General features: G+C 46.1%; 1 protein-coding gene across 1 annotated transcript in view; it reads left to right on the forward strand.

Moving 5' to 3' along the window:
- Positions 1–19,189, forward strand: part of LOC119462421 (uncharacterized) — an 83,141-nt gene that overhangs the window by 15,791 nt on the left and 48,161 nt on the right. The window contains exons 4-7 of the mRNA XM_049671950.1: positions 2,358–2,464; positions 13,577–13,629; positions 15,220–15,271; positions 19,107–19,174. Coding sequence (XP_049527907.1) covers positions 2,358–2,464; positions 13,577–13,629; positions 15,220–15,271; positions 19,107–19,174 — 280 coding nt within the window. The remainder of the gene's footprint in view (positions 1–2,357; positions 2,465–13,576; positions 13,630–15,219; positions 15,272–19,106; positions 19,175–19,189) is intronic.

Consider the following 19,189-nt stretch of genomic DNA (forward strand, 5'->3'; position numbering starts at 1 on the left):
AGCTTTTCTGTTTTGACCAGAAAATAGCTGCTTATAATAATTTCACGGGGGTGTGAGCCATTTCTTATGGTGGTTTGAGCCATACATTGCCTTACGTAATGGACAGATTAAATGTTGAAGCAATTTAATTTCGAAGAATCGCAAGCAGGAATGGCGGGCGAACGCTGCTAACCGCACCGCCGAGCAAACTCGAGACATCGAACGCAATCGACAACGGCGGTCTGCGGGCATACCGTCAGTGACGTCGTTCTCTTCGTCGCAGCCGAACGTGTGTGTAACCTCATTAAGAAACACAAAGACGTAACCAATGATTGAGAGATACTTTAGTGAACCGTCGGGATTAACCCAGTTATAAACACCGGGGCCGCACGTTTCAGCTTCGCTGGCTAACCATCTCTACGGAGTGCTTGGGCGGTGATTTTATTTTTATTGCGATAGCAATTATATGGACACTCAAAAGCAGATTTCTGCCGTCGGCGTCGCCGTCGCCGTTGCCGTCGCCGTCGCCGTCGCCGTCGCCGTGAGGTTCCGTATGACGTCAATCGAGATGAAATCGTCGCCGCGCGCCGCCGAACGCTGTATGTGCGAGTGAAAGGGCGCGAGGGACGCGCTCTTTCACGGCGAGTGAACGCACGGCGGAGAACAAACGCGCGTTCTGCGCCGTGCTTCCTTAAGGGCTGCAGAAGTAGGCGTCTCTTTCCTCCTTTACAATCATCATATATGTAGAGCAAACGCGCCTTCTTTCGACGCGCGAGAGGCCGTGGGGGAGGGGGGGAGGGGGAGGGAAGGGAGACGACGTTTAGCTGCGGCACCAAATGCCTATTTATATCAGAGGCTCCGGCAACAGTCACCAACGCCGCAGGCATTTTGAGCGAACGCGGGAAAAACGCCGACGGCGTCGACAACAGTTCTGCGCGTTGCCGGTGCTGCTGCATGTCCAAATTTATACAGCTGATAAAGCTAATATCATTACTCCGTATAGCTCTCTACAAATTTGCTATCGCAATTGATGCTTCGCCTTTCAGGTGAAACTGCGACAACTTTTTTTTCTTCTTTTCATGCGAAGCATTCTGTGCCTACACTCTCTCGTTCCAAAGCCCACCAGCTATTTGAAACATCTGACGCATCCTCTCGAGCTGCTTTCTCGTCTTCTTTCTTGGGGACAGATTGCATTGTGCTCGAGATCAGCCGACCTTAGCCAGTAGTTTCCTCACAGCAACTCACGCCACGTAGAAAGTGTGCGAATTTGAACCGCCTTCATGATCGACCCAAGCAGATAGCATTTTAATATGTCTTCGCCACCTGGCAAATGAAGGCCGCCATCATTTTAATATAGGCCACATGACATTGACATAGTATACGTACGATTGTATAACATTTCATCGCAGTCATCAACCGTGCGTCTCTTGCTTACGCCAGTGAAATATTTATGCGGAACCCGACAATCGCCATGTGTAAGTTGGCGTCAGTGGTCGCAGTAGAAATTGAGCCGTTGCCGTCATGCGGTCGTCGTCAACGTGGTCGTCATTTTGCTGCTGTTGTCACAAACGCGCTCGCTCGCGTCGCACACATATTACTCTATTTACGCAAACGCGTCGGTCCACCGGCTAACGCCTTGCAGAACACCAAACAAGCTAGATAGCCCGCTACATGCAAAACGCCTCGCATAACATGGATTCCCACAGTGCAACCAATCCGCGCATTTACCGTGGGGGCATTGCACGTTCCGCGCACATGATTCACCGAATTCGCGTGTCATGGTGAGGGACGCTGTTAGGAGTGCGATTTACATGGAAGAATGGGTGTGTGACCGCGACTCCATGTCTGGGGTGCAACGTCCTCGAGAGGGAGGAAGCGCGGCGTTTGGTTTGAAATTTCGGGGGTTTTCGCGAGAGGTGCGTAGGCGCTGTAATATCTTGCAGATGCGATCGTTAGCGCGTTATGTACAGGCTGCACTTGTCTGTTTAAATTGCCAAAGCTGGTGAGGGGATTTTGAAAACAACAATACACAAACCACTCGTGCACCTTGGTGCATCGCTGAGCATAGAACTACGATACATGTGACTGCAGAAACTAACTCAATAGGACACAATGTTACCCGGTTGTTCAACAGCGTGTCCGCGGTTACAAAAAGTGAGCGCAAGCATTCAGTGTCAGAAGAGACAACTTGCCTAACAAAAATCTTCGTGCGTGATAGCCGGGACACCCTGTATACTAATCATTTATAACCAATTTAGCTAAAGTGGAATTTTATTGAAGTTGCCTGGTAGTGCATTCGTATTTTACCCTCGCCTTTTCTACATAAAATGCTGTATACCACTAAATTTGTAATATATTGTGGCACTTCCCACTTTCAGAATGTTCCACAGGGGGATGAGATAGACCTATACGCCGCCACTCACCAGGCTAGGCAAAAATTTCCTGCCCTCTACTGGAAACAGAACAGTTCATACTTGATGTTCAGGTGAGTGCGCAAACGATATATGTGGCGCTGCATGCATGCTCAACGCAGACAAAAAATTTTAACTGCATTTGTCGACAGCCTCCGAAAAGGAAAGGAGTAATTTTCCGTAAACTTGGTTGTCGAAAAGAGGTGACGTACTTTCCACGCTTCATTATGTGGTGTCTGTGGCAAGCTGGAAAATTGCTTCGGCAGTGAAATACAGTGGAATATAGTGGAATGCAATGAAATACAGTGAAAATACTTCTTTTTCTATGTATCTGTTCCTGCACATGAATATATAAAGCATGCCTATCAATAAATTAATCAGTTGGAAGTCAGCGCTTGTCTGTGCCTGATATTCGCCTCCGTGTTTCTTCTCGCGCTGTGTATTGCCTGACTAAAGAGTTCCTAAAAAGAAAAAAAAAAAGACATTTCGCTAAGCAATGCACAACTACACGAGTTACAATAGCCTACAAAAAATGGAACTGACCAGTTCGTAGCATATTTTCTGTGCAGTTAGAAGGTTCGGCGAGTTAAGTTTACTGCTGAATGCGACAAGAAAACTGCATACATAAACTCGCCGCATGGAGCACGTTACCTATATCTGAATACATAATGTTGCACCTACAGTATACTGCAAGACAGAATAATTTATTTTGGTAACCTGACGGCCAAAAATGCATGACCGCTAGTTTTCGGGGGTCATGTAGGGAGCTTCGGTTCATGAACACATTGCTGCCAAAGCGCGCATTTTATACCGAGATAGTATACTTTCAAGATTGCAATTTTATTAATTTCGTGGTTAAAGTTTAATTACTAGGAGAGAATATTCAGGCAGACTTCCACGCAGAAGCAGTTTTTGTCTAGTTGACCAGCAGACCCTCGTATCACGAAAACAATGTCGTCGGCTGACATGGCGGCACAGGGCCCGCCTGCTGCAGGACGAACGCGTAGCCATTTATGACCCGTTGCTCGTCATCTCAGGAATGGAGTATTTTTGTAGACTTGAGGAACACGTTATCGCATCTTGGCAGCAGAGTCCCGTCGTCATCTCAGCATCTTTTTAGAGGTTGGCCCTCGATATCGACGAAAGTGGGCCTAGCCGATGGGAACACACAGGTGACTCGACATTTTCCTGGCCTGTCTTCCGACAGAATGCGCTCTGCGGTCATGGCCGCTCGCACCTTGAAACGAAACGCACATCGAAATATCCAAGCGCACGAACGCGCAAGAACGCCTACCCTCCGTTTCATACATCGAGTGCGATGGTGTGGAGACTATAGAGAGTTCTTGCCATGGCTTCATTCGCACTAAAATATAGTTCTAAGAAAAAAATTAAGTTCTTTTGTGCAAGCAAACATAGGAAACACTTCATATCCTCCGGAGACCGGGACAGAACTACTCGTATGTGATATAAACGCTCTTCAAGGTGTGTTTTTATTGTCTACTCTTATGCTACAACTTGAAAAAACAATTCTTAAAATTTAAATAGCCCGGTTAGATGCCAGAAACTGCGTCTTCATGTACTTGAAGGTCTTAATTAATTTATTTATTTATAATACTTTACATGCCTAATGAAGGGCACTGAATAAGAGGGGTTACAGTTTCAAGATAAGAAAAAATCACCGCATATCCATGAAGTGAATCATGATGAGTGGGGCGAAGCACTGCGGATCGTTGTACCGTAAAATCACCCGTGACATTGCCCCACTCGCGCATGTAAATGGGTGACAACGCAGTGTACAGTATATACAATGTGCTTTATTGCTCATAACTTTATCGCGTTGAGTTCCGGGTTGCGTTGCAATTTCATTATTACTGCTTTATGGTCGGTGAAATGCAGAGCCAGCGGTTCTTCTAGCGGATACATCCTAAAGTTTGCAAAGACGAGGTCTATGCACGTTCCCGTCGTGGTCGTGGGTTGCTTGTAGTCGTAAGAGATGTACCGTAAGAGAGTAGCTTGTTGTCGGCGTTGCCGCTTTGCCGCCGCTTCCCTCGCTCTCGTCTCCGGGGTAGCTTTCGGTCGGCGTTGCCGGCGAGCCGCTGCTTCCCGCGCCCTCAAATCCGGGTCCGCTTGGCGTTTTTGCCGCTTTGCCGATGCTTCCCGCGCCCTCGCCGCCGGAGTAGCTTGCTGTCTGTGTAGACGCTGAGCCGCAGCATGCCGCGCCTTGCGTTCGTCCATGGCAGAAAGAGATTGTGTGGTCTGGAACGCGCCATACACAGCAGCGCCATCTCGTGTGTAGACGTTGAGCCACTGCATGCAACGTTTCATCCATGACAGACAGATGGCGTGGCAGTCGATGTGAGCACGGACGATGCCGGACGGACAAGACTAGACCCTAAGGAGCTTCGCCCCTAAAAATATGTTAGCATTTAAAAAGATGACGAAACAAAGGTTTCAAAAAGCACCGTGGAACACCACTACACAGTATTATCAAAGAGCGTATTGAGGTTATCACGAAATGTTTCGCGGTTTGACATGGATGCGATGTATTCTGAAAGATTGGCCCAGTGCGCAATGAAAGCGTAGCAGTGATTGAGTCAAATGCTTGCGTTTGGCCATGTATGCGCATGAAACTGAGTTTGTTGTGAAGGCGTTGTGACGTGCGCGCAGGTGCATGAAGTGGCAGGCGGTGACATTTATTTATATAACTGTGCTTGTGAAACAGACAAAGAGGGATCATGCGGCGAGTTTCTAATGACTGAAGTGAAATGTCATTTTTATTCGGGAAATGCTAGAGAGGTGGTCGTATTTATGCGAGATGAATCTAGCTGCTCTATTCTCAACAGCTTCCAACATAGTGATAAGGTAATCCTGATATGGTGGCCCTGTGGATGAAGCAAATTATACTTGTGGACGAACATAGGTATGCTAATTTCCGTACGTTAGAAGGTCTATTACGCAAGCGTCTGCGCAGATAACCGGGGACTTAGAAGCTTTAGAAGACACGGCTGCTACATGTGTAGCCCAGGAAAGGTCAGGTGTAAGGCGGGCGCCAATATATTTGTAAGATGGGGTATTACTAATTACGATATTATTATACGAATAGTGATTCACGGAGTTAGTGCGTTCACGGCATTTAGATGCGTTAAGGGACGTCTGCCATGTTTTATTCAACTATAGGAAACGTCAAGGTCATTTTGAAGAGTAGAATGGTCATCGAAACATTTAATAGGGCGGTAGACGATGCAGTCGTCAGCAAACAATCTAACTGAGGATGATATGTTTGAGGGTAAGTCATCGTTGTATAATGAAAATAGTAATGGACCGAGGACGTCGCAAAGGTTAGATGAAAAGTTATTCACTACTGTAAATCGCTGACGCATAGACAGGAAGTTACGAAGCCAGGATAAGGTTAATGAATCCAAACTAAGGGCAGGCAACTTGGAAATGAAATGACAATGGGGTACAGTATTGAAAACTTTAGAGAAATAAAAAAAGAGGCAGTCAGTTTGGTCATTAGCGTTCAAATTAAAGTGAAGGTCAGTCGTGAAATAAAATAACTGCGTGTCACATGAGTAGCCTTTCCTGAAAGCATGCTATTTTAATTAAAAAAAGAAAAAGTATTGGATTCTAGGTGAGAATAGACATGAGCAGCTATGACATGTTCAAGTAATTTGCAGCATAAGCATTTTAGCGAGATATGCCGAAAATTAGCAGTTGAGTGTCTGTCACCAGATTTGAAAAGGGGAACGACCTTAGCAATATTCTAGTCCTTAGGTAGTAGACCAGATGATAACGATTGGTTAAAAATGAGACACAGAATGCGGCTAGAAATATCTGTAGCATTCTTTAGCATTTTTGAGTTTGTTACCAATACCAGATGAAGTATAAACTTCAAGACTGGTAATCATCTCCTCATCTCAAGTTTGCTGTCATAAAACTGCATTTTATTGCTTAAACGCACAGACTAAAATTGAACTACGTGTATTACATTGTCATGTTGCTGGCGCGTCGGGCATTTTCACGCAATCTCACTGCTTTCAACACACACCAAGTTTGCTTTCGGCTGTCTCGGACGACACAGAGGTCTATGTCAATAGGGTGTCAAATTTCTCAAAAGTGGATGACAAGAATATGAATACACCACTTCTTTACCGTTACAGATGCACCGTACTTTATACCCAGAATGAATATACTGCGTAATCACTTGTGAGGGGAATTGATAAAAAATGTAGAAGGCGATGGGCAATGTATTGTACAAGGGTTCTTAGGAGCCTATAGGCGCAGTATTTAAAAAAAGAAGAAAGAAAAAGGTCCATTTCATTAAACGACTGAACTGTGTTTTACAGTTGCTAATAGGTTGTTTTAAATCAATTTGGTTGAAATGAAATGATGCATAGCGTAGCCAGACACAGCGGCCGCCGTGGGGTGCCACGACAAGCCCTTTTGCCATTGGAAAGCTGTGACAACTGCTTGCTCTGACTGGTCTGTTTTGATGACGTAGCTCTAGGAGGACAGGCGTGGCGACGCGAGCGAGCCCGAGCTACCGCCACGCGTCGACGCGCACGGAATGTGTCGTGTCATCTGCCAACGCTGGCACTATGCACCGAAAATGTGTGGGAGCTGGTTCTTTTACGGGCTCTTCGGCTACACTTATCGACGCAACCACCTGTCCGTTAGAAACGTCTCAGTAGCTATCGGCGTGTGATACGCGTGAAGGCGGCGTATACATTATTCGACGCGGTGCTGCAATCAACCGCGGTTGCGTAGCGTTTTGTGAGTCAGCGCGCTATCGCGTGCTTTTCAAGATAAAAAAAATTCCGAATAACCCACCTTACGACCACCGTCGACGGTAATGCGTTTCGCATTAAAAAAAAAAAAAAAAAAACATAGCGACACAAGGTATTGCCACCGTCGAGCCTTGTTATGCATCAGGCATCTACTGCAGCGGGGCTGTTCTTTCGCTCTTCTTAAAATACACATCTAGTGCCACCGCCGCGAAGCCTGCACGTTGCCTCCGAAATGCACGGCGCGCTGGTGCGTGCGAACACTGAGCAACGCGTCAAGCGGCCACCGCGCTCCTTTTTCGCGCTTCTTTCTAAGCACGGTATGCCATCTATTGACGCTGTAGTAGTAGTAGTAGTAGAGGTTTAGGGTGGGAAAAGATGCGTATTTCTGCAGCCCTTATAGGGAGCACGGCTCAGCATCTGGGGGGAGGGGTATGGGGGGAGAAAGAGGGAAATAGTGGGAGAAGGGGGAAGGGAGAGGGCAGTCGTCCTCGTCTCGGGCAGGGTGCCCCTACAGCCGGTCAGCCAGCATAGTGTCCGCAAGGTAGCCGAGGACCACCTTGAACACTTGGCTGGGGTTGCGGGCTGGATGCAGCAGGTCCGTGCTGGCAGCAGAAGGTAGGCCCATGCGGCGGAGTTGAGCCACCATGGTGTTGCGGTGTTGGTCGAGTGCGGGGCAGGAACATAGGAGGTGCTCCAGTGTTTCGTCTGCCCCGCACTGAGAGCAGGCTGGGGAGTCTGCTCTGCCCAGGCGGAAGCTTCGGGCGGCTGTCCAGCAGCAGCCAATCCGAAGGCGTAGTAGGAGGGACCTCTTCCTTTATTGACGCTGTGGAGAAGTCTGAAGGGAACTCCTGAGATGAAGTATGGGTGCAGTACAATAGGGCGAGTGTTTGCGTGTCATAGAAGACGTTTCGGTACCACCGTTAGCTCGCCGTAATCTTTCCATCAGACGCGACATGGAGTACGAGAGAGAAAGTGTTGCAGAGTATAGGTAATTAAGATTTTGCTCACTCAAGGTGTTTCCATACCCAGAAGTGTTGCTAGAGCAACACTTCTGGCACTGGTGACAAACTTCAGCAAGGAATGACGAGAGATTGGAACAGGTGCAGCTGTTCCTTACCTGGACAAGATGGCAGAATTCCGCGAATGATTTGCATCACAACAGAGAGAGAGAGACACTTTTGCTCCACTACCTGCCCTTAACGTGAGCGCAAGCTTATCACCAACGGGAAAGAAGGCAGCGCGTTGTGAACCTACTGCACCAGTTTGGCGATGGCTCCTCGTGGACATCGAGAGTCGACCTCCTGACGAAGCACTGGATTATCACGTAGGAGAAGCGAGACCAATCCAGCAAAACCCGCACCTAATAGCGCCGAGAGAACGCGAAGCTATTCAAGGGCATGTGAAGAAAATACTTGACGATGACGTTATCGAGCCCTCAAAAGCTCCTGAGCATCTTAGGTAGTGATGGTAAAAAAAGTGGTCGCAGTTTCACCTGAAAAGCGAAGCATCAATTGCGATAGCAAATTTGTAGAGAGCTATACGGAGTAATGATAGTAGCTTTATCAGCTGTATAAACTTGGACATGCAGCAGCACCGGCAACACGCAGAACTAATGTCGACGCCGTCGGCGTTTTGCTCGCGTTTGCACAAAATGCGTGCGGCGTTGCTGACTGTTGCCGGAGCCTCTGATATAAATAGGCACTTGGTGCCGCAGCTAAACGTCCCCTCCCTTCCCTCCCCCCCCCCCCCCCCCACCGCCTTTCGTGCGTCGGAAGAAGGCGTGTTTGCTCTACATATATGGTGATTGTAAAGGAGGAAAGAGACGCCAACTTCTGCAGCCTTGAAGGAGGCACGGCGCAGAACGCGCGTTTGTTCTCCGCCGTGGGTTCGCTCCCCGTGAAAGAGCGCGTCCCTCGCGCCCTTTCACTCGCACATACAGCGTTCGGCGGCGCGCGGCGACGATTTCATCTCCATTGACGTCATACGGAACCTCACGGCAACGGCGACGGCGACGACGACGGCGACGCCGATGGCAGAAATATCCTTTGGACTGTCCATATAATTGCTATCGCAATAAAAGAACGATGGCAGTCTACGCTTTTGTGTCGACTATCGCATGTTGAACCGGCTGATCAAGACGTAAATTCATTACCGCGTATCGAGGGTTCCCTTGCAGGCCCACTATTTCTCATAAATGAATATAAATATAGGATGTTGGCAAATCGATGCCGACAAGAGAGATAGAGAAAAGAGTGCTTTCGTAACGCCTGACGGGCTTAACGAATTCAAGCTCCGACCCTTCGGCTTATGCTCAGCTCCAGCAACATTTTAGTGACTTATGGATACATTTCTTTGAGGCCTGAAGTTGCAGACATGCCTGGAATACCTGAGCGACGGTATTGTTTATTCAGAAACGTTCGAACAACACCTAAGACGACTGCTGTCGGTTTAACAAGCGATACGCTACGCCGACTGAAACCGAAAAATGCCGTTTCAGTTTCGAGGGACTCTATTTCTTAGGTGATGTTGCGAGGCATCAAGTAGTTCACCCCGACAAGATCGCGGCCGTCACAAGTTTCCGGTGTCAACGGGTAAGAAGGCAGGGAATGGGTGCACGCATTTATCCCTTCTTCATGGTTGCGAAGTGACAACAATGTTCGATGCAATTTTACCACATGACTGCGGAGATACAGACGATGAAGCTTTCGCTCAACGTGCTGAAGCGAGAGTTCGCCCACGTCCGATTCACCCAACAACAGGACTACGACGCACGACGTTACAATATACGGCACCAATACGTCACTTATTAGTCAGGCGAGAAAGAGCACTTGAAGTCCCATCTTCCGACAGGGACTTTCAGAAAAGTGACTTAGGAGGTAATTTGGTTGGTACAAGGTTGTATGGCGCCTCAGAGACGTCAACTATGAGGTCATTGCTGATCCCCTCCTCCCTACAGCGACCGCCAGTATCCACCAGAGGTCGGGGACATTGTGCGCACGAAGCCCTATTATTCGACATGAAGTATGCCCACCTCGTCCACAACGACATTGTCGTCCCGTTGGATAAACATCAGTACGATGACCTCTAGATGGAGCTGAATGCCTATAGTGAAATATCTATGAAATCTATATGAATATCTGAATATCTATAGTGAAAGACAAAAATCTCGTGCAGTTAGAAGAGAAGACGAGATCACCGCCCAATCGGTCCAGTTCACCTATTAAACCTGGCCTGCCTTGTTTTCACAGTTCGTTGTCTTTGTTTTCTTAACAATATGAAACGACATCAAAGAAGGAGGGAACAAAAAAAATGAAGCACACGCATCCACTCACACACAAACTCGAAAAGGGGCAGTAGTGAGTTACATGAAATGAACAATGTTGGAAGAGGGGTTCCATAACATCGTCATTAAAAAAAATGGTGTCCACCTCTGTGGTGGAGCCATCAGGTCAGACGAAAAACAAATCATTAACTTATGGTGTTAAGGTCCGCTTTCCACTTCGTTCATGTCAAGGTGCTCACTTCTGCTTATTTCCAAGTCTGTGTACCAGTAGATCCGTGTGCGTTATTGAGGCGAAAGCTTTGCTATGTTGGCGATGCCCTTGCAGTGACCTTGGGGTGACTCTTGCAGTGAACTGTGCCATGAAGAAAAATTGCAGACGCCGCAAAGAGTAACAGCATGTCTAAAATAGCTCGGATTGACGTCATATTTCTCAGAGAGGTTCCTGTAAATAAAGAGAGGTTCCTGTAAACAAACTAAATTAGGGGCTTTGAAAAGAAAATTTCGTAAATTTTGGTCTGGGTAGGAATCGAATGCGGACCTCCGTGGTGCAAGACAAGCACGCTTCCCTGAAGCCACGGCTGCTCCTCGGTTGTGGCTTACTAAAGGTGTGCCTAGTGCGTCTTGATTGCACACTTCACGTGGTTGCACAGACGCACTCGTGCTCGCGCGTTCGTCGTCGTAGTCTTCTTCCATAGCTGACTCCGATGCCGCTTTCCCATACTACCCTTCGCGCTCGTGCCACTGCTCCCGCGTTCGTCGTCGTCTGCAACACCTGGCGGGCTTTCGCCTTCACGTTTTATCGTTCAATCAACCTTCTGAGCGAAAACCGTGACGTCGAAGTGAAATCGTGCACGATGACGACTCCGTGTAGTAATTCACTTAATACACTAACCCGGCATCTTGTCTTACCTATATGCAAACGCTCACGCAACAATTCTGATTGTGCGTGGGTCAAGCAAGCAACGCTCATGCAACAATTCTGATGGTGCGCGGGCCAACGTTGTCATCGTGTTAAGATAGAGTTAATTCAGGCACTCGAACTCAAGACCTTCGGTGGGAGTCGAATCCACCACCTCTGGTGTCGGAACGAACAAGTAATAAGAAGTAACAACGCATTCGAATGAGAATGTCAAGTAATTTAATGAATATCTCTTGAGCGCGCAGGCTTTCGCCTTCGCACTCTTTGGCGTATGCTAAAGTGACTGTCAGTTTTTGTATTCTTTTAGCTTCTTTCTTGACGTCTTGTTACATATTAAGCCTGCGTAGCATGCCTAGCTTCTTGATCGGCTAACATTTCCCCATGTGATTAAAATTTATCTTACGCGCGCACACGTACTTTTCAATAGTGGTTGATGTATACAATTTCGTTGTGATACCTCTTGGAATACGCAATTCTATGCACTGTGGGTGGGTTATATTGTGTGACTAACGCAACAAGACAGTGCGTGTTCATGGTACTGTTGTGCTGTGATAGCGGTCTGGCCGAACGCAACATCATTCTCAGCAGTTTAGCTCACGGGATACAAAATACAGAATATGAAATCTTTTTTCACTTCTGCATCTTGAACGGTGCAGCTTGCCATGACACCCGCAGTTGCTCAGTGGCTATGGTGTTGGGCTGCTGAGCACGAGGTTGCGGGATCGAATCCCGGCCACGGCGGCCGCATTTAGATGGGGGCGAAATGCGAAAACACCCGTGTACTTACATTTAGGTGCACCTTAAAGAACCCCAGGTGGTCCAAATGTCCGGAGTCCCCAACTACGGCATGCCTCATAATCAGATCGTGGTTTTGGCACGTAAAACCCCATAATATAATTTAATTTTAATCCCATGGAACTTACACATTTTTAGACATTGCGTTAGTGCTAGGGCAGCAAGACATGCAACAACGGTGCGCCAAACAGCAGCCTGCGCGACCTTTGCTCCGATGTTAGAGCACAGCAGCGTGTACGAACTGAAAATGCGGGGAAGCATGCAAAAAGAGTCACGCGTGCAAGGAGGGAGCGAAAACAAAGTTATTTAAATGTGCAAGCGTGCAAGAAAGGCTGTGCCTGCAAAAAGAGTAACAAAAAGTCACCGTTTCGCCCGAAAGGCGAAGCATCGTTTGCGGCAGCAAATTAGTCAAGAGCTATACCAATTAAGAATAGTAGTTTTATCGACCGTGTAAACTTGTAAACATTCGCTTACTAACTAGATTAACAAGCATGGTGTCACGCGCACAAACATGAACCCATCTCACTTGATGACCTCGCAAACTCGCTGTCAAAACGCTGGAGTGAGGAAGCGCGGATGGCAGAAGCGAGCGAATTGACCTTCGTGGTGCGTCTTGCTTCAACGCGAACTGTGGGCGGAAACAGCGGCTCACGAAGCCATCAGCAATCCGCACTCTGTCTCCATCGCAGATCGCTTTCAAGATGGGGCCCACGCGACGGCTTCATACGCGGCAGCCGTCGGACTAGAACGCCCCTCCCCCTCCTTCCCTCCCTTTGAAAGCCTTGCGCACGACGGAAGACTACGTGCTTCCGCCCCGCTGTCCTTCCTTGCACGCGAGATTGAGCCGCCATCGTTGGCTCACCCTCGCACGCTTTCACTCACACATGCAGCATGCGGTGCGCGGCGACGATGTTATCGACACTCGACTTTATATGGGACATCACTGCGACGCCGATGACGATGGAAGAAATGCGCCCTTGAGTGTCCATATAACTTCGATGGCAATAAAGAATAACAGCAAGTTATTCGCGCATTCTTTGGAACTCAAATACTTCTGCGCATTGAGGGCTCAGCTGACCGCCATTGCATTTTCGGTCATGGTCTTCAGGGGTTTGCTGGTATTCATACGAAGCCTGATTTAGTAGGACGACTTGTTTGCTCAAGCTAGTAGCTTATCATGCAAAGAAGATAGAAAACGTGCTAAAAAACGTGATACCACACCGTCGCGCTGTGCGCAATGTCAGTTGATTTCGGGTCAGAGATGGCGCCCATCAACGATCTTCGCCATCCCTAAATGAAGCCCGTAATAAGGGTACACATTCGCAGTAAGGAAGCAAGTGTCGGGCAAACACAATGAATTTATGCGCAAGTTTATTAACACATTTGTTATGCTTTGTTCCAGGAACCAGTTCAGCCCCTTGTACGCCACGTACACGCCGAGTCTAAACCATCTGTGTAAGTCCTCTAGCCACGGATTGTAACCTTTCCCCTAAAATAAGGCATAAATAGCAAGTGGTACTCACCGCGCAGGCGACTAACGCCTGCCATTACGTAGTACTAAGGTATGCTTAAGGGAAATATTAGAGCTCAGGCTCGTCGAAAATATTTTGGAGATTCTTCTGTGTATTTTGGGTGATATGTGCTTCATTATCAAGGTATGCGAAAAACAAACCAAAATCCTTATCTTGCTTTTGAACGCGATTTATTCTTCTCCTACTGGCATGGCGGTTAGGCCAAATTCTAAGAGGCCACGGGCAGACAGTGCTCAGATTACAGTCTAACGTCAACAACAGTAATAATTGTATTTTGCTTCCGGCTTTACGAAGCTGGTGACCTGACTTTACCTCTTCTGTATTCGGCAACTGTATACTACCTACATAACCTAGCTCAGCCTAACCTAATCAAACTTTATCGAAGCTAACTTGACCCACCCAACTTACATTTTTTTTAAATTTTAGCTTCCAACTCGCCGAAACGAACAAAGGAATTTTGCTCTATTCAGAATAATTGACGTTCATATGACTCGCATTGCCGTTGGAAACTGGAAAGTATGACCAAAAAAAAATAACTGTGCCAATAATTTTCATGGCGAATTAGTATCAAATGCTTTCTTCAGAGTTGAAATCGAGAGGTGGAGTCACACACTATATGGTGTGTCTAGTCGCTGCTGTGAGGAAAATGCATGCTCGGTACTTTTTTATTTTTCAGAACATAATGCCAGTTCCAGTACGCAATATTGTAGGTAAGGCGTAAAGTACAACACAGCAAATAATGTCAGTCAGTACAGTTCCAGATAAATATCAAGTAAACGAACACTTATAAATCGTTTAAAACAAGCACAATTGCTAGCTGTACTTTAAAACACAGTACAGGAATGTAGCAAAAATTCAACAAGAGTGATAACAACAATGCTTGCATACACAAAAAAGTTTTAACCAATCACAATATAGGCAGAAACACAGTTGTACAAGAACCAAGCACACGCGCGCGCGGATACATAGGCACACTGACGCATACGCACGCACACGTACAGTAATGAACAATGTTTACACTGATGCCTCATTTTTCACTGTTCTTTCTAGTGCTCACAGTGCTCAGTTCTGAGGCAGCTGCTTTATTATAACACCTTCCAGCGATGCACGTAATGGTGATATGTAGAGATGTATATGAGGAGTTATGAACAGTTGTTGCCATTTGTATATATATAAACGAGAAGTAAGGGGACCGAGGGGCCCCAGTTTTATTATACATTACATAATACATAAGAGTCCAACAAACCACGACACCAAGGACAACACGGGAAATTACTTGTACTTATTAATTGAATTAAAGAATATATATATATATATATATATATATATATATATACTTTTGTTATATTGAAATACGCACTAATGGTGTGATATATATGTACCTGATACAGGCGCACATATGTATATTCGATATTGTTGTTGGACCCGGGCTAACCTTGTTTCTAGCCTTCCAGACAAATTATCAGCATACGCCGAGCAAATTCCAATGAATTTGAATAAAATTGCTTTTCAGACGTGCCCATGGGTGTGTTCACCAAGCCAATCTTCCGCAACAGCCAAAAGAAGTGAGTTCCCCGCAAGATGGCATTGACAGAACGAAGCCCTCCGAGTGAGAAGGAGCATTTATTAGCATCGGCACCTGTTCGAGGGCGCACGCAGTAGAGGGGACGCGGCCACGACTGAGATGAGTGCAGCTATTCTGGCGCATATGACAGCTGAGTGCATCACTCGGTAATATATACAAAGTGTTTCAGTTAACTTGGGCCAAACTTTGAAAATATGCAACTGGTACGTAGCTCGTCAGAACCATGGTAATGTTGTTGCCGTCGCTTTGAGATACCCCAGAATATTTTTTTCATTCCGCCTAATTAGATTATCAGTTCTAATATTTAATAAACTTCTCGGAAATTATAATTAGACGAAAGGTGTCAATGATATCATTGTAGAGCAACATGAAAAACTACCGATACAGCTTTCTGTTGCTCAATGCGTGCTACATAAGTGTTTTTTCGAGCGTCAAAGAAGCCCGCGAATACACGCAAAATTGCCGCGTTACTGGCCGCTCGAGGCACTTCGCGCGTATTCGCGGGCTTGTTTTACGCTCGAAAAAATCACTTTTATGTAGCATGTCCTGAGCAACAAAAAGCTGTATCGGTAGTCGGTAGTTTTTCATGTTACTCTACAATTTTCTCATTGACACCTTTCGTCTAATTATAATATCTGAAAAGTTGATTAAATAATTAAGACTAGTTATCTAATTTGGCGGAATTAAAAAAGTAATCTGAGTATCTCCAAGCGACGGCAAGCTACATTACCTTGGTTCTGATCTGCTACGTACCATTTGCATATTTTTAAAGGTTGGCCCAAGTTAACTGAAACACTCTGTATAGGAGCTTGGTTAGTGATGCACTCACTCGGGGCATTAGAGGCACGTTAGTACTAGTTGGAGTCTGTAAAGGAAGCCCATCCGCTAAGCCAAGCGTGTGACGCTGAAGCTCTTGAAAGAAACTAAAATCACTCAAGTGTTGCCAATAGAAGCACGTTACCGTATCACGTGATGCGAATTGTAAGCAGCGAAGTTATAGCGAAGTCATGGTCTGTTCGTGTGCTGTAGGCTTGCTGTTCTGCGGCTTGTTCATGGATTTTGTTAAACCCGCCGTGATTGCTTAGTTGCTATGGTGTTAGGCTGCAAAGCACGATGTCGCGGGATTGAATCCGGGCCATGGCGGCCGCATTTCGGCGTGGGCCAAATTGCGAAAACACCATTGTACTTTTGTTTAGAGTGCACGTTAACCCTGTAATAATTTTCTTAGTTTGCTAAAACTCTAATCTTAAACCGCATACCGTTTCACCGGATTGTCGCTGTTTGTTTCACCAGATTGTCACGTGTAAATTTATCAATTGGCGCGAGGCGTGCCTAATATCTGAAATGTCTTCAGTGGTCGCCGTTCAGATAGCGAGGTAGTTTGGTCTATAGTCAGATTTACGCGCGCGACGCGAACACTGTTGTGCGTCTGAGAAGGCACGCCCAAGTAGACGCGAGTACTTTTTAATGTACCTGAGAGATACGTGTAAATAGTGGCCAGACTTGACCCACGTGAGCAGATCCGACTGAGCGATGACTTTGCTCTCCGCCGTTGTTCTTAATTGAGCGTTCTCGTTTGCTCGGGCTCAGTTTCGTGCAGTAAGCTTAAGGTTCTCAGCTAGAAGTCTTAGGCAGTGTTTGCATGTTTAGGGGCCACTAAACAAGGTGCTAATATCACTGAATAAAACCCTCGCTATTCAGGACTCCGGTATGCCCGTCGAGGGATGTCGATAAACTATTGGGCACAGTGAGTGAGAATGAGCGCTCTCATTCTGTGACCCCAGTTGTTATTCTAACTTCACTAGAAGCTACTTGTTTTTAATGATGTTTTGTATTCACTGGGTCTTCGCAAAACGATAGCATTTGTTGGCCCGTGTGATGCGCCGAAGCAGTCGTCACCCTCGCTCGCATGATTGGCCGGAAAAAAAGGAAATTAAAAAGCGAAATTCATAGCTGACCTGTTACTCTTGCAGAATCAGAACCCAACGTTAAGCGAAGCAGTTTCTGTCGAGCAGTTGGATCGGGAACATCAGCAGCTTGTAATGAAACATACTTTAAAACATTGGGTGCATTTCACAAGCCAGTTCCAAACCTTGCTCGCATATATGGCTTTCAAGCACTTGCTAAGTAATTATTTGCAAGGGAAATAATTCATTGGCTTACGTTTCACTTTTGAAAACATTGTCCATATTTGATCTCGGTGGCGTTTATAGTTCTCCCTGGGCAGCGGGATCAATTCTATTTAGGTATTTTTAAAACGCACTTGTAACTAACGCTCGGGATCGCTTGCATACCTAACGTACTGGTAAGGACAAACAGTCCACACGTTCTTAACTTTGTCTACACACGACTCATAACCTGCCCCTAACTTTGACCTAATATGAAGAAGGTACTTTGTTTTCTTCAGCGATGACACCGGGGAAACGTACTATAAAACCCGCATAACGCATCGAAGTGGATAATGGATGAGGGTTCAGCAATTATATGCAGTGCTTATTAAGCCACGAACGTTAAAGATTTGCCACACAATGTTCACTTTACGTGCCTCCCTTTTCACCATATTTGAAGTTTGTGCCTTGTACAGTTGTTTTACGACTCTGGGAAATATGACACTCTGCAAAGCTAACGTAATTTTCTACCGGGGCTGTAATTGCCCGACACCGATTAAGCATTTGGCATTTATCACTTGCAACACGCTTCCTACTTCAACGAGATAGGAACAACGTGCCTCACATGAATTACCGAGAACTCCTTTCATAACACCTAAGAATTGGGAGAAGACGAGTGTGCAATAATTACTTGGGAAGCACATTACATGCTTCGAACTTTCGATACTATTCAACCATAAAATCGCCTACATGTCCTTTATACATACGAAATGGCTGCAGTTTTTGATCCTTCGAGGGAAGCGGGGAACCTAAGCGTTTCAGTTCCCCGAAAGATGGCATCGACCGCACGCGCTTTCGGCCATTAGTAACATTAGTAATACCTCAAAACAAGCCAAGAAACGAGCGTTTAGCAATTTCATTATGCCCCTCTATATAACCGCATACTCCGAAATCGGCCTTCTGGTTGCCTTTAGCATTTGCCACATTTGGTCAAATGTATAAACTAGGTTAGAGATCTAGTTATTTTCTAGAATACCGCGAAACCTAGCGTATAACGTTTTTGAGCACTTGTGTAGCCGCATAACCACGTTTCTGTGAAAGCGACCACCGCACGCGCTTTCGGCCATCGAATCGGCAAGGTACTGCAGAATAGGGGACGAAGTAGGCACAAAAAAGAAAAAAGGGAGATATATTTTTTTATCAACGAATTTCACAGCACTATTCATTGAGAACCTAAGGAGGAATGAGTTGCTCAACAATTTGTGCAAAAATGCATGAAACAGAACAGCCGTAAGCACAAAATATCCTTTCCAAGACGATAGCAATAAATAAAAAGTCCACATTCTGCGTGGTGAAACAGCAGCTGAATTATGCCACTCAAAAATGAGGAATACGTTACTCCTCGTGCTTGAGGCAACAGTAAACTTCATGCAAGGTTGCAATTTGTTTTTACTGGAAAGCCAGAATCTGTAATTGAATTGGTTCCTTATCGTTATTTATCTCATTTTTTTTTCTAAAGTGCAGATCGTTCGATCGTTTCACTATGTGCTGGTGTTATTTCCGCAGCAGACCTGCGTACTTATTTTTTTTACTCGACCGGAAACTAGCCTTCTTCCGCTATCGGTACAGATACTTGTGTTATTACAAAAAGTTATAGATTAATTGACTAATTGAACATATTTCCGCTTCTCTTGCACCCTGCCACAGCCGCATATTTGCTGCAACATCTGGCTACCTGGTGATGAGCGGGGTCATGAAAGCCTTGACATTGAGCGGTGAGAGAGCGCACT

The sequence above is a fragment of the Dermacentor silvarum genome, chromosome 8, assembly GCF_013339745.2.
Source record: "Dermacentor silvarum isolate Dsil-2018 chromosome 8, BIME_Dsil_1.4, whole genome shotgun sequence".
NCBI classification, from domain to species: Eukaryota; Metazoa; Arthropoda; class Arachnida; order Ixodida; family Ixodidae; genus Dermacentor; species Dermacentor silvarum.